We start from the raw sequence: 13,388 nt of genomic DNA, 5'->3' as shown, positions 1-13,388 counted from the left end.
TGTGTCTATGCTCTTACCCAGAGCCCAAGCAAGGCCAGTCATCCAGACCAGCCCCGGAGTTTGGGGTGGGGAAACAGAGTCATTATAGAACATCTTCACTCCTCTATCAAGAGAGCAGCAGTTATCACCCAGGCCCTCCTAGAAGGGCATCTCGAAGCACATCTTGCTCCAAAGCCGGATTCAGGACCCAGAGGACTAGGACTAAAATCAAATCTCACTGGGCTTCGTGTGCAAGAGAGACTGAAGGAATGGACTGGCTCCTTTTCAGGAACATGAGCTTTTTGATCATTCTAATGGTAAGTAGAATTTAAAGGCCTGGGAAAAAAATGCAATCTTGACGTCTTGTCTCCTATGTCAGTTGTAGGACTTTCCACATGGGATTTATTCCATTTTTAAACCCCTTCCTGTAAAGAGAGTTCTAAGAGTTCAGCCTCTGTTGACTTCAAAGGACTCTCCATGCTGAGGGGACAAATGCCATAGAGAAGCAAGGGTCAGGATCTGGTTGAATTAGACTTAAACTGCATCAGAGACATAATCCGATTCAGATTAAATGCTGGGATAATTCTAAAATTTATAATCAGAAATAAAATCTTTGATTTTCTTTTCTTTATATCAGACATATTGCTGTCAAAATTCCCAGTGCAAATGGGTTCCACATTTGTAGGGAAGGAACACTGATCAAGCCCATTGCTTTTACACAGTTATTTCCCTATGAGTTTGCTTCAAGGTGGAGGAATGTTAGCTATGTCAAAATTACACTGCAATTAATTATGAAATATTTAAGCCGTGAGAATTTTTTTCCGGTCAGAAATGACTAAAGAAAAATGAAGAAAACCAGGCATCAAGACAAACCCTTTCTGGAATTATTAAAGCAGTCCCACAGTCCAAAAGGGAATGTTTAGTTGATCTATTTCTTTAAAACAAACATGGCATTTTGGATATTACATTGGTTTCCTCCAATGCCTGGGTGCCCAAGGCACGAAGTACTTTCCCAACAGGCATTATGCATGGTGAATGTCCTACCTTTGAAAGAGGTAAGGCAGCTGCTAATACCAGATCCTTAGAGGAACAAAGATCAGGTTAGGCAACTCACAAAACTGCTGCCAATTCAATTAGAAAAGTCTAGTTAAAGAATAAAGCTAAGATAGGTTAGATCAGACTAGACTTAAATCTATCACCGGTCAAGTGACAGAACGATTCAGTCGAAACAGTTAAGGGAAAGTATGTGGAAAGACAGGAGAGGATTGTGAGGAAACTGTACATACTTCTTTCCAAGCAAATAAATGCAAACACCCTATAGCTGACTGCCTCTCGGTCTCCCAGGAGCGTCAGCAGTGGGGCTACCCCAGAAGCTTGGGAAATGATGCCTGCCCTATTGCCAGGCACGTGGCGTGATACGGGGCTCCTCTGCACATCAGCTCCACGAGGCAGAGGGCTGCCACGCTGGGGAGATAAGGGAACACTTCGCTGTACAGCTGGCCTGGCAGCCGCCGTTCTTCTGGAGTTCACGTTTCCATGAGCTTCAAAGGCAGTGCGGGAGCCCAACACTGCCAAAGGGCACGCAGCCCAAGCTTGGAAGGGAACAGCGGTAGAACATTCCATTCTCTGAGCTTGGGAGACAGAGGACTAAACAAGACAATGTTTGAAATATATTTGTAAACTGAAAAACTCCAAATAGAATCGCAATGCCCTGTTATAGCGATCACTGTTTTACTTACACTGCTGAAGAGGGACAGATGCAACTTGATCTTTAACACAAATCAAGAATCATCAGCATAGACCTCTTGTTACACTTCTATGGGTCACCTGCATACTTTGACTCAGATCAACCTTTTGTTTTCTGTACAGAAAACTGATTGCATGCATCAAGGTTTTAGAGGCAACCTCTGAGCACTAAATTTCACTTGCTATTTCTCTCTGCACAGACATGTTTTATGACAACATTCATTTAACTGAAAAGTTCATTTGTCTTCTCCTTGATCTTGACAGACTATTATAGTTCAGATTCTCAGGATCTCTTTTTGGTAGTATTGATTTATTATAAATTTTAGTACCTCTGATACTAAATTTCCCCCTACTGATACTAAAGCATTTGTACTTTACATTTCTTGGTAATTGTGGTAGACTTAAGTTCTTTTTGCATTTCTAATAGATCCTTTAAGATATCAGTTAATAACTTTTGGAATTGGGAAGTAGAAACTTCTAGCATGTTTTAAGATCGGAACAAATACAGGAAATGTTCAAGGAGAATTAACCTAATTTTATAGATGTTGTGGAGAACAGGCGTGCCTACCTGTCTTTCATTTCCTGAACTTGAACTCTGCCCCTGGTTCATTAACTAAATCAAAGGCTCTCTGGGGCATCACTGTAGCTTCCACTAATGAGGGTGTGGCAGCCTCTCAGAGACGGGTACTTCGTGTCATCTCTTGACCACAAAAAGCACTTTAAACAAGATTTTGACTGACTTAACCTATAAAGGATACCCCAAAACTCTAAGCTACAACAGGACGTTTCATTATATCACATGAGTCCCTCAGCATTTTCTTCGTAAGGATGGTCATCGTGTACTTCTGCGGTAAAACGAATTAGGGTGGGGAGGTGCAGTCAACAGTGAACCGGGACTCAGAAGCCCCAGGGTTGAGTCACAGTTTCCCCTCAAGGGGTTGTGAAACTCTGGCCAAGGCACCCAACCTCTCTGCACCCCACATCTGGACACAAGGTTAGACGTGATGTCACTAAGTTTCCTCCAACGCAGAAATAATTCTCTCTACTGAATGGTTATGCAGTAGAAGTTCATATCTGGCTCCTGAATATTATTTTCATAACTTTAGCTGGAGAATCTAAAGATTTAGGTCATGCCATGGATTATGTAAGTTTTACTAGGAACGAATCACTTAAGGTAGAGCAGTTATTAGCTGAGAGAGGTTATATTTTATCGTGTTGATAAGATCATTACAAACAGCCATGTAGCTTTTAATGAGATAAGAACTTTTGTGCACCTATGGTGATCATTCATGCTACATATAAGATGTAAACATTTCAATTAAATATTCTGGTTCTTGGAAAGTAAATAGGGTATGTGGCTAAGAATATAGATGTTATCTCACTGTGAGCTGAAAATGGGCATCAAAATTTTGAACCATTTTTAGAACTAACCTATTAATTTAGCTCTCATATAAAACAATGTGATTCTGATACGTGGGACACGAATTTGTTTTTATTTATTTTATAGTCAGGCAAATTTCTAGAAGAATAGACGAGTGGGAAAAAACACCTTATCTGATTTTTTTAATTTGTGTTAAACAGAATACACTGGACAGCATTAAATGATTGGCTTCCGTACTGCCTGTTACAGAACATTAATGTCCTCATCACACCAAAGTTTACACGAAAGCAAATCTTACCTCTACTATGTTTTTGTGGATATGAATGGCTAAGGAATTATATAGTTTAAACCAGTGGGAAAAATTCTATTTTTGCCCTCAAATTCCTGCAGAGTTCATGGTGAGCTAGAAAAATAAATGTTTTACCCCAAGATATATCTAGTATTAGTACCATAGAATGACCTATAATTTTAATAGTCTTCTAAATAACACCTCCACGTGAAGTTGTAGCATAAAAATCCTGCTACAGAAACACTTCACAGCTCTTGAGACTCAGTGATGCTTTCCCTTTTCCAAAGATATTTCTCTTTTTTAGAAAACCTCTCAATCCTGAGTTCACAGTATTATGAATCCTTTCTAGCCTTAAGGACCCAGGGAGGAGTTCTTGCAGAGCAATGAAACTGTTGTCTGAGCTACACTGGTGTTTCCTTTTCTTTCCCACGTGGAACTGAAGCTGGAATTCTTCACTCACGGAGAGCAGCTCTGATGATGGGGTTTGTGAGAGGAAGGACTGGAGAGAAACCTTCAGATATCTCCTGCATGAGAAATGTTTGCCCTTCCTTTCTACACAGAAAATTACATGGCTTACTAACTAAAATGCCTCTACTTCATATACCTTCAATTATAAACAAAAGTGGTATAATTAGGCTTGAACTTGGCATCTCAACCATCTCCCAATGAGGACAGCAATTGCTTTACTCAATTATTTTTATAAGTACTATTCACGAGAGAACTGCTTATTAATACGTTGGTCCTATGTGTGCCAATGACTTTGAAAACTGACTTCCAAAAGGTTAAGTTGTGGAGATGAAAAATAGCCTTGCTCAGTAGCTACTATTTTGAACACTTTGGTGTATAAAAGAATAATATGTATTCCAACACAGCAATAAGCACATGTAATGAATTAGATTCCACATATCTTATATAAAATCATCATTCTCTCTAGAAGAAGGTATAGAAAAAGAAAACGAGGCCCAGGAAAACTTTGGCAATCTACCAAAAGTTAGATGGCTACCAAATAGTGTATATCCTATTATTCTCCCTAGAATGTATGCATCGTAAAAGGTTGGAACTTGTCTTGCACACACAAGACAGTGCCTGTCACATAATAGTTCACCAATAAAATTTTGAATGAATGAACGGATTTAGTTTCTAATTTATCTTTCTTACCAAGTCACTTCACCATATGCCCCACCTATATGCTAACAGGCAACATTAACGGGGTTGTGAGCTTCAGAGCGAGCTTCAGGGTTAAAAATCAAGACAATCAAAGGGTTGGTTCTCTAGAACTTGGTCTGTCACTGAAGTCCCATTTCACCACGTAACATTAGCAAAACATTGTTACTTCACACACATAACAAAAACCCTGAAAGGTAAGTAGAAATATCCTCATTTTACAGATAAAGAAACTTTGGGGGCATAAATGATTCATAAATGTACCAGAAGTGATACAGTGGAATTTGAACCCAATATCACATGTCCAAGACTCCTTTGCCCACTTGGGTCCATGCTGTATCCTATATATGCACCTTTTCCCAACGTCTGTAATATTGCGATATCTTTTCTCATCTGCTTTCCTTCCTCTTTTAACATGTGAGCCCTTTCTGGGCAGGCACTCTGTCTGAGTCTTCATCATATCCTTGGAGATTAGCGCAGACGCATACATTTTAGCTTCTTAGGCACTTTCACGTTGCTAGCAAAGGTCCTATTCAGGTTACTTCAGTTAATGTGATTTATGGTAAGGACATCCAAAGAAAAAAAGGAAGACAGGCAACTTTCTCATCAATTAGGGCTCAGAGACAGTAATACCCCTTTCCAGGTTATTTCTGCCCCTCACCTGCAGGTGCCTCTAAAAATATGTCAGGGGCAGCAAAAGGGTGAAAAGGAGTTTATACTCAGTGATTCTCAGGGCAACCTTGGATAGTTGCTATCTTTAAACTGAGTTGGATTCTGTAGAGAAGACAAGACAAAGGTAAAATAAACTCAAACCACTCCCACTATCCCTTTAAACTGAGAACTAGTATGGTTGATGTGGCTAATTTCAAGTCTTTTAAAATGACTGACCAGTACTTTTATGTGTCGGGGATGCTGTGAACATATCTTCTAAAGCACAGAGGAAAATTCTCCTTTTGCTCTGATTCCTCTTTATACATGGACTGGGCATTTTCCGTGCCTATCACTTTCACATTTTTTATTCTATTTAGATTAGAACTTGAATCAGAGAGAGGCTAGGAGATTTATCAGGGTCACAGAGCTGGTAAACCGAGTCAAGACTCATACTCAGTTCTTTTGCCTCCAAGTCTCAAGTATTTGTGTCTACGCCATATTGCTTTTTATGAAGCTAAACTGTACTGTAGGGCTATGTACCCACTTTGAGATTTAAATTATTTGATTTAGAAACATACACTGATTTAAGACACGTGATACCAGCTTAACTGCTACTGTAACAACAGTCTTCAACAAGGACCCAGATATCCCTGAGATACATGAGCACTTCAGAGGGTACAGGTGCACAGATAGTTTTAAATGAATCATTTACTAGATCCTTAGCCCCCTTACACACACACACACACACACACACATTCTTTCCTTACTTCAGTCTGCTGAGCATGCACCTAAACCTGAGGCATCAGGCTTGTTCTCTCTCAAGTCCCTTCTAAAAAAAAGTCACACCTCTCACGAATACCAAATATCACTATGTCACACTGCAGTGGATTGTAAAAGTATCTGGGTCACTAAACTACAGGATAACTCAAAATATCAACGTTAATAATGAGAAAGAGCATTAACTCCGAAGCTCATAATGAGTCCTTTTGCGAAAGTCATATGGTTTTCAAGGATTTATTTTCAACAAAATTAACATAAGACCTAATAGAGTTGTCAGCTAATAGGTCATTCCAAAATTATTTGTAATGATAAATTACTTGGTAGATTTAAATAATATAATTCAAAATAAGTTTAAAGAATATAATGACTCTGCTACTAAAAAAATCCAAGATCATCCACCTATTTGTGTGAATAAGTTTTCTCAGTATTTACAACTGAAAAACAAAACCCAACAAAATAGAATTGATGCTAAAACTTGTTTCATTCTAGCAGTAAGTAATATTTATTCATGAACTCATTTTTTAAAAGCTTCATCCATACCTTTGCGATGAGCTTCTGACAAAATTTTACTTTCTCTATGTAATACTATCGCATCAAAAATTCCATATTTGCACATAGTTTAATCAATTGTGCTGCTCATAACAATTGTAAAGCTAATTCAATCTAGGGGAAATTGATTTTTAACGCTGAGAGCCTCAGAATTGTAGAATTCCAACAAAATAAAATTTCTATTCACATTTTTGTTGCAGACAAGTGTGATTGACTTCAATAAACGCTTTCCTTAAAAAGATATTAAAATATATTGAACAGTTAATAAATTCCGCTAGGAGAAATCTATAGAGGATACGGTTCACTACATGGAAATAAAATATTTCAAGGAGACAGTTCAAGGAGAAATAGAAATGAAATAAAATTTTCAACTATTAAAGAACTTACTCATCTATTTTTTAATGGATGGGACTGGACATCAAATGACTACAACTTTTGGATTCTATTGGCTACCTTTAAAAGTAATACAACAGCTTTATTTTAAAATATCAACATTTGTCATATTCTTAAATTCCATCTTTCACAGCTACTTAAACCTATAACAAAATTTTTTAGATATCACTGCAGAAAATTTTGAAGAAGTATATCATTTCTCAACAAAACTTTAGGGCTACATAAGCAAAAAGTTTTGAAGACCTCTGCAAGACAACATTAAAATTAGTCCACACAAACATCAATATTTTCCCAAAGCCGGAAGCCACAGTTATATGCCAGCAAAGTTTAAGCAAAATTAGAGGGATTTGGTTAAATAATATCAGGTGACTCAAGAGAAGCTTTAGGCATGGAGTGTATGAATTGTTTAAAGATAAACTGAGGCATATTAAAATTGTAAGAATTTATGTGAACAAAAGTTGATTCAACTCAGGCATCGCCAAACCAGAAATGACTGGAATTGCTCCATCAACGGAAGTTGGGGGGAAAACTTCTACAGAGAAAAGGCAAAAGCAAAATAAGGAAATTACTGGTTGGCTGCAGTTTAAAGCCTAGTTGACTGCGATCAGCTGTCCTTAGGTTTCAGCTTGGTCACCCTGCGGCATTTACAGGCTTAGATTTTGGTTGGCGCCATAGCATCAGCACCACCTCCATCTAATGGCCTCCTTGTTTAATTAATTTAGCAAAAATAATCAGCGACTTGGGTCCATCCTCCAGCGGGTGTTTCCACCCTGCGTACATCCAGTATCAACCTTGCAGGCCAGTAAAGAGCAGAAACCAGATACAGTGAAAATTACCTGCCCCGTCACTGACTGTATTACAAGCAGAACCCCAGCTAGGACTCTCACCACCTCGGTCAATGTCAGGTGGCTGGGCTGATTACAGCTTTAAGGGTTAGCAGTGCAGTGAGGCTAGTGATTCTCGGTCAGGACTGAGCCAATGTCAGGAAGGGCAGGAGGAGCAGTAAGAGGGAAAAGAAGAAAGAGAAGAGGAGAAGCAGAGGAGAGGGAGAGAAGGGAGACGAGTGGGGAGGTGAGGATGAGGAGGGAGACCTTCCTAATAACCACGGGCTCGTGTACTGAGCTCACCAACCTTCTGACACCCACCAAGGCAGCACTGCTAGTTGACCTCCGCTGGAGGACAGCGCCTGAGAATGACGGGTCAGAGTTTAGTCTGCAGCTCTAAAGTTCAGAATCCATCAGTTCTGTATTATACTAGTATCCCGATGACCTGCGTGGAAGACATCTTCTAAAGTGACACACAAGGCAACCTTCAAAATGTGTGATGTCTCTGTGCATTCATTGACATGGAACTTTACCTTAATAACTGAGTGCAGAAACCAAATTATCAAATGGTGTGGTATAATCTAATTTCTTTTTTTTTTTTTGGTTAGAAAAAAAACACAACTTGTATAAGTATATGTTTGGGGGGGGAAAGCCTGAAAGAATTTCTCCAAATATTAACCATGATGATCTCTAAGCAGTATGCTTCTGTGTGATTTTTACATTTCTTATACCTTCTAGAATCATCTACTTTCTAACAAGAAAAATATCTAAACTCCAAACAGCAATATTTATTATGAAACAAAACACCTTATGCAACCAATTAAAACCGTCTCCTATTAAATATTAAACGTTTTTTCCAGGTCTAGATATTTTACTAATAATGTCTGATAAAAGTTCACATGGGGGAGAAAGGAAGTTAAGAGGAAACACCGGGCCCTACTGCCAAATTGCTAATCTCTTTTCCCCTCCTTCTGGAGTCAGCGTCATTGCAAATCCCCCCAACCCCACTTCCCTCTCACACCCACCTCACACCTGCAAAATCCGTTCTGCACCCCTGCCCCTGTCCCAGTCTCTCCCTAGCCTCTCAGTTCACTGGAGCTCCCTGACTCGCTGGAGTCACACTCCTGACTGATCATCTCCCTGACTCTCCACTCTCGGACTTGACAACAATCCCCGATGCTCCCATTCCTTCTCCTCCCGCTTCCAGGTCACCAGGTTCTACTAGAAAAGGCACAAAACAGCCAGGACCGCATTCTATTCTTGCTTCCTAATCTCAGCTGGGCCTCACACTGGGCACCAACTGTGGGATAATCATTTATCTTCTGTGCTCACGTGGTCCCTAACTCAGGAATGCGAGGTGGGCTGACCGCCCCTCTCTGATTCGTGGTGTTGAGCTGGCTTCCTGTCACCTGCCCTCGGGCAGACCCTAGAGGGCTTGGACAGTCTCCTCCAGCCCCTCCCGACTCCTGCTCACTCCAACTCCGCCAAGCAGTGGAATAGGCATGCGTGTAATTTTCCTGCAATTCCACTTCCAAATGACTTTCTCTCTTCATTGCATTCTTCTGACTGTTTCAAAGGAAGAAATAGTCTGCCTCACTATCAGCTCTTTTACCCACAGTTTTGATTCAGCCATTCCTAGTCTCTCTTAATCACAACAGTTCAGTACTCCTTGACTCCTTCCTCCTCCCCCCCGTTTCCTGTCCCCCTTCTCTTGCCGTCACTCTTTCTTCACAAACACCTTTTCCTCTCCCGGTAGACTGTATACTTGGTCATGGTTTTCCAATTAAATCCTCAACTGCATCATACCTCTTGGTTCCCTTATCTCCTAACTCAAAAATGCAATTTCTACAATTGCTCTCTCCACTTTCTCAATAACTCATTCCTTGACTCCTGTCATTTGACTTACGCCCCTGGCGAAAGTGAGCAGCGACTGCTAAGTTCAGATCCCATGACCGTCTCATTCCCCTCCTCCTCGCACCTTGCTAGGGCGCACCAACCATTGACTATTCCGCCTTTGTCTAACTTCTTCTCACTACTTACACTCGTTCTGCCTCCTTTTTTGCTACTCCTCCTCCACCCACTCATCCAGCCTCTTCTCTGTTCTGAACTCGGCATCCTCACCAACGCTCCACCACAACCACCACAAGCCCCGCCCCTTCTCACCATTCTTACTCTAATGGAATCTGTTGGGCAACCACCGCCCTGGTCCCTTGACCTCGCTCTCCTCTTAGTCTCTCGGCACCCTCTGCGTTTAGACTTCTTCCTCCTGCCCCCTGCACAAACATAAGCTTTCCCATGAGATTCTGTTGCCTGCCTACTTCATTTAAACTGTTTCAGTGTCATAGCCTCATTTCCTTCAACTTTCAATAGCACTCCTGTTTGGATAAACTCTACTTCTTTAGCTTTTACATCTATCCCAAGTTTCAGAAACACACTGAAAATAAATAAAACTTCAGTCGTCATCTCCCTGCAGTGATGCTCTCCTACTGAAATTTCTGTTTCTATTAATAGCACTTGGATTCTCCCACAAAGCCAAGCTCACATCACCGGAATCATCTGACTCTTCCTCCCCTCGGTCCCCAGTCCATAAGCCCTATCGGTTCTTGGGTATCGTTTTCATCCTCTCCCCTTCCCAGTGCCACTTCAGCACCGATGTTCAAGTGCTATGTCTTATCTAAGCAACTCCTAATTCCTGAGTGTCTCAACTTCAAGTGCTTTTCCCCTGTAACCTTCCCTTGATTCAATGACATGTTTAAAAGCCATGCTTTTGTCCAACAAAGTCCAAACTCCTTAGTCTGGTATATAAAGCACTTCAAGATCTGCCTCCAAGCTGATATTCCAAACCTGATCTGTCATGTCCCCTCACTATTTCCTCTCCCTTCCAGCCAGTAGCATTTACCATTTCTAGAATATCCTCTGAAACTTAGGGCCTTCACATCTGCGCTCATGTTTTACTCTGGCTGAGATTTTCTTCAATTCCTCTTATCAAAGCAGGTTCATCCCCTAGAACCCCTTTCAAATCCCTGCACTCCTATGCGGCTTTCCCAGAATTCACTTTGCTAACCTGAGTTGTCCATTGAGCCCATCGGTGCCTCAGTCGAAGCACATATTCCAACCTGCCTGGCTGTAGTTACATGTTTGTCTTCCCTGAAGGTTAAGCCTTTAGAGGGTACAAAGCCTGTATCATTCATTTTGCACTACCCATGTTTATTCCACACTATTAACAAAATGTGTATTTAACAAATGAATTAATAAGAGAACACTGTCAATGGTCTTATGATGCTGCTTCCTTTAAATTATGCAAATGTATGCTAATAGTGTACCTTCCACAACAGGTGCTGCTGGAAGTAAACAGCGAATTTATCGTTGAGGTAATGTATAACGAAACTATTTTCTCAATTTAAAATCAAGAGAAAAACTGAATTTCGTAATGCTTCACATATCAAAAATCAGAATATTTGAAACCAGAGTTGTCTAGATAAAAAAGGTAAGGGAAAGAACCACTGCCAAATTGAAATAGCCACGGTAAAGCCACGCTCCCAAGTGGCCATGGTTTTGGACATGGTTTGTGACAGCTCGGTGTAGTAACTCCTACTTACCAAAGAACACTAGTAGCTTAGTCAGACATTTCCCAACCTGAAGCAAATAAAACGAAGCAAAATAACATATCACAATGGGAGGAGGATTTTCAGACAGTGATGTCAGCAAGAAAGACAACTGATAGTAAACCAGTGAAGAAAAAATATGAAAATTAAAAATATGCAACACAACTATGTAAAACAAAAGAGAATCTGGTACCAATTTGGAGTGGTGGGACTCAGGAAATAAAGTTACTATCTTCTATCTCTGGCAGGGCAGTTAAAATTTTTTATGATGATGATCTCAAATCATTGAAGAAAATAAAGTTATTTTTCTACTCTCTGTTGACAAGCTAGGGAATATGTGGTGCATTTCAAGAAGTTGTATCAAAATGGGTGGGGGGGAAGGCAAATGCTTTGGTTCTTGAAAGGATAAGCTCCATTCACAGGGAACATTTCCTTCCCCAAAGTGGTACTTATGAAGCTTTGGCTAAAGCAAACACAGAGCCATCTACATCTCAATAAATACATTGGAAGTCTCAATAAATACAAAGGATTTTTTAAAATCTCTTTGTAAAATCTCTATTTAAAAATCTCTTTGTAAAATCTCTATGTAAAAATACACGCTTATGTGTGTATACAAATATATTTATCCACGTAGAATTTAGTATTCTAAAATCTTTAACTATAAAATTCTTAAACATCCTCCAACAATAGCAACATAAGAATACAAACAGGAAAGCAGCCAGTAAGCAGAGGTTCAAATGGACAACACCGAGAAGCCACGTTGGTGTCCATGGGATTGTTGCAGGTACCAACAACTCCACTAAAATTTTCTTCTAATCCTGCAATAATTTATTTGGATGCTTAGCCAGAGAGGAGTCCTTATCAAGAGAAGAGGAAAATATCTTCCTCCTTTTAGGTGAACACGCGCACCCACTCACCGGCACAATCTGCCTTTTGCATGGGAGGCAGCTGCGTGGAACACTGGCAATCTTTTAAACTCGAGACCAGAAAGTCTGGTCTGAGAGCAATGGAGGGTGAGGTGAGCAAAGCCTCTCACCTGGTGAGGACAGACTGGAAAAAGAAAAGCCACACATATTATCCATTTAACACCCTCTGAGCTCCACACGTAGCTAATGCAATTTGATTCACTAGAATCACACAGTTAGAAAAGAGATGATTCCAAGAGAAGGTGCAGGTCAGCGTGACCAAGCTACATCTATCTAGAGTTATGAACTAGTAAAAACTTTCTTTATTCCTCAAATTCAGTACCATGGCTGCTTCTGGGTGAGCTTACAATGCGGGATAAATGTCTTTACTGAATAAAGCTGTTCTAACACTGTATGAAATGTGAACGCTTTTTGCGGAAGGTGAAAGAATTTGACGTGGAAAACGGCACCACGAAATGGCAAACGGTCAGAAGACAGAAGCGGGAGTGGATCAAGTTTGCTGCAGCCTGTCGAGAAGGAGAAGACAACTCCAAGAGGAATCCGATTGCCAGAGTAAGTGATGAAGGAAACAGGGCTCTGCTGTGCTGATAACAAAGGCTTCTGCGGGGCGGGAAAGCCCTCAGACATTGCGAGCATTTGCAGCCTTCACTACTTCACAGTGATTTAGGAAGATGGGGGACATGAAGTGATTTCTTGTTGCTGAGGCGCTGGTTTGAATGTCACCTTCTAGGAGCCGATACAGAGCAGAGGGGCCTTGCGGGATCCTAGAAGAGAGACTGGGATCTCCAGCACAACCCGGCTTTATCTGTTCGTTTGTGTCTGCTTATTGTTACATGTGTATGTTACAGGAAGTGTATGCACGGTGAACAGCCATCTGACTACCCCTCCCCCAAATCAAGGGTCTACAGTATTGATTAATTCTCTCCAAGGAAGTAAGGATAAAGTCAGAAGTCCCTGCTAGATTCCTACATCCAGAAATTAGGAGAGTCGTTAAAAAAAGGATTCTAACTAATGGGGATCAATAAGGAAGAAGAGTTAAAAGAAGAATGTGTAACATACTGACCGAGGAAGAATGGGGCCACATTATCAGCCTCACTAGCT

The 13,388-nt window shown here is 40.6% G+C and overlaps 1 protein-coding gene across 1 annotated transcript in view; it reads left to right on the top strand.

Moving 5' to 3' along the window:
* The window catches only part of DSG4 (desmoglein 4), a 38,716-nt gene continuing 25,328 nt past the window's right edge, over positions 1 to 13,388 (top strand). The window contains exons 1-3 of the mRNA XM_006205081.4: positions 1 to 296; positions 11,092 to 11,127; positions 12,708 to 12,839. Coding sequence (XP_006205143.3) covers positions 249 to 296; positions 11,092 to 11,127; positions 12,708 to 12,839 — 216 coding nt within the window. The 5' untranslated portion in view covers positions 1 to 248. The remainder of the gene's footprint in view (positions 297 to 11,091; positions 11,128 to 12,707; positions 12,840 to 13,388) is intronic.

This window comes from Vicugna pacos, chromosome 24 (genome assembly GCF_048564905.1).
Source record: "Vicugna pacos chromosome 24, VicPac4, whole genome shotgun sequence".
NCBI classification, from domain to species: domain Eukaryota; kingdom Metazoa; phylum Chordata; class Mammalia; order Artiodactyla; family Camelidae; genus Vicugna; species Vicugna pacos.
The sequence above is the reverse complement of the archived record's forward strand: the minus strand, read 5'-3'. Positions and strand labels throughout refer to the sequence as shown.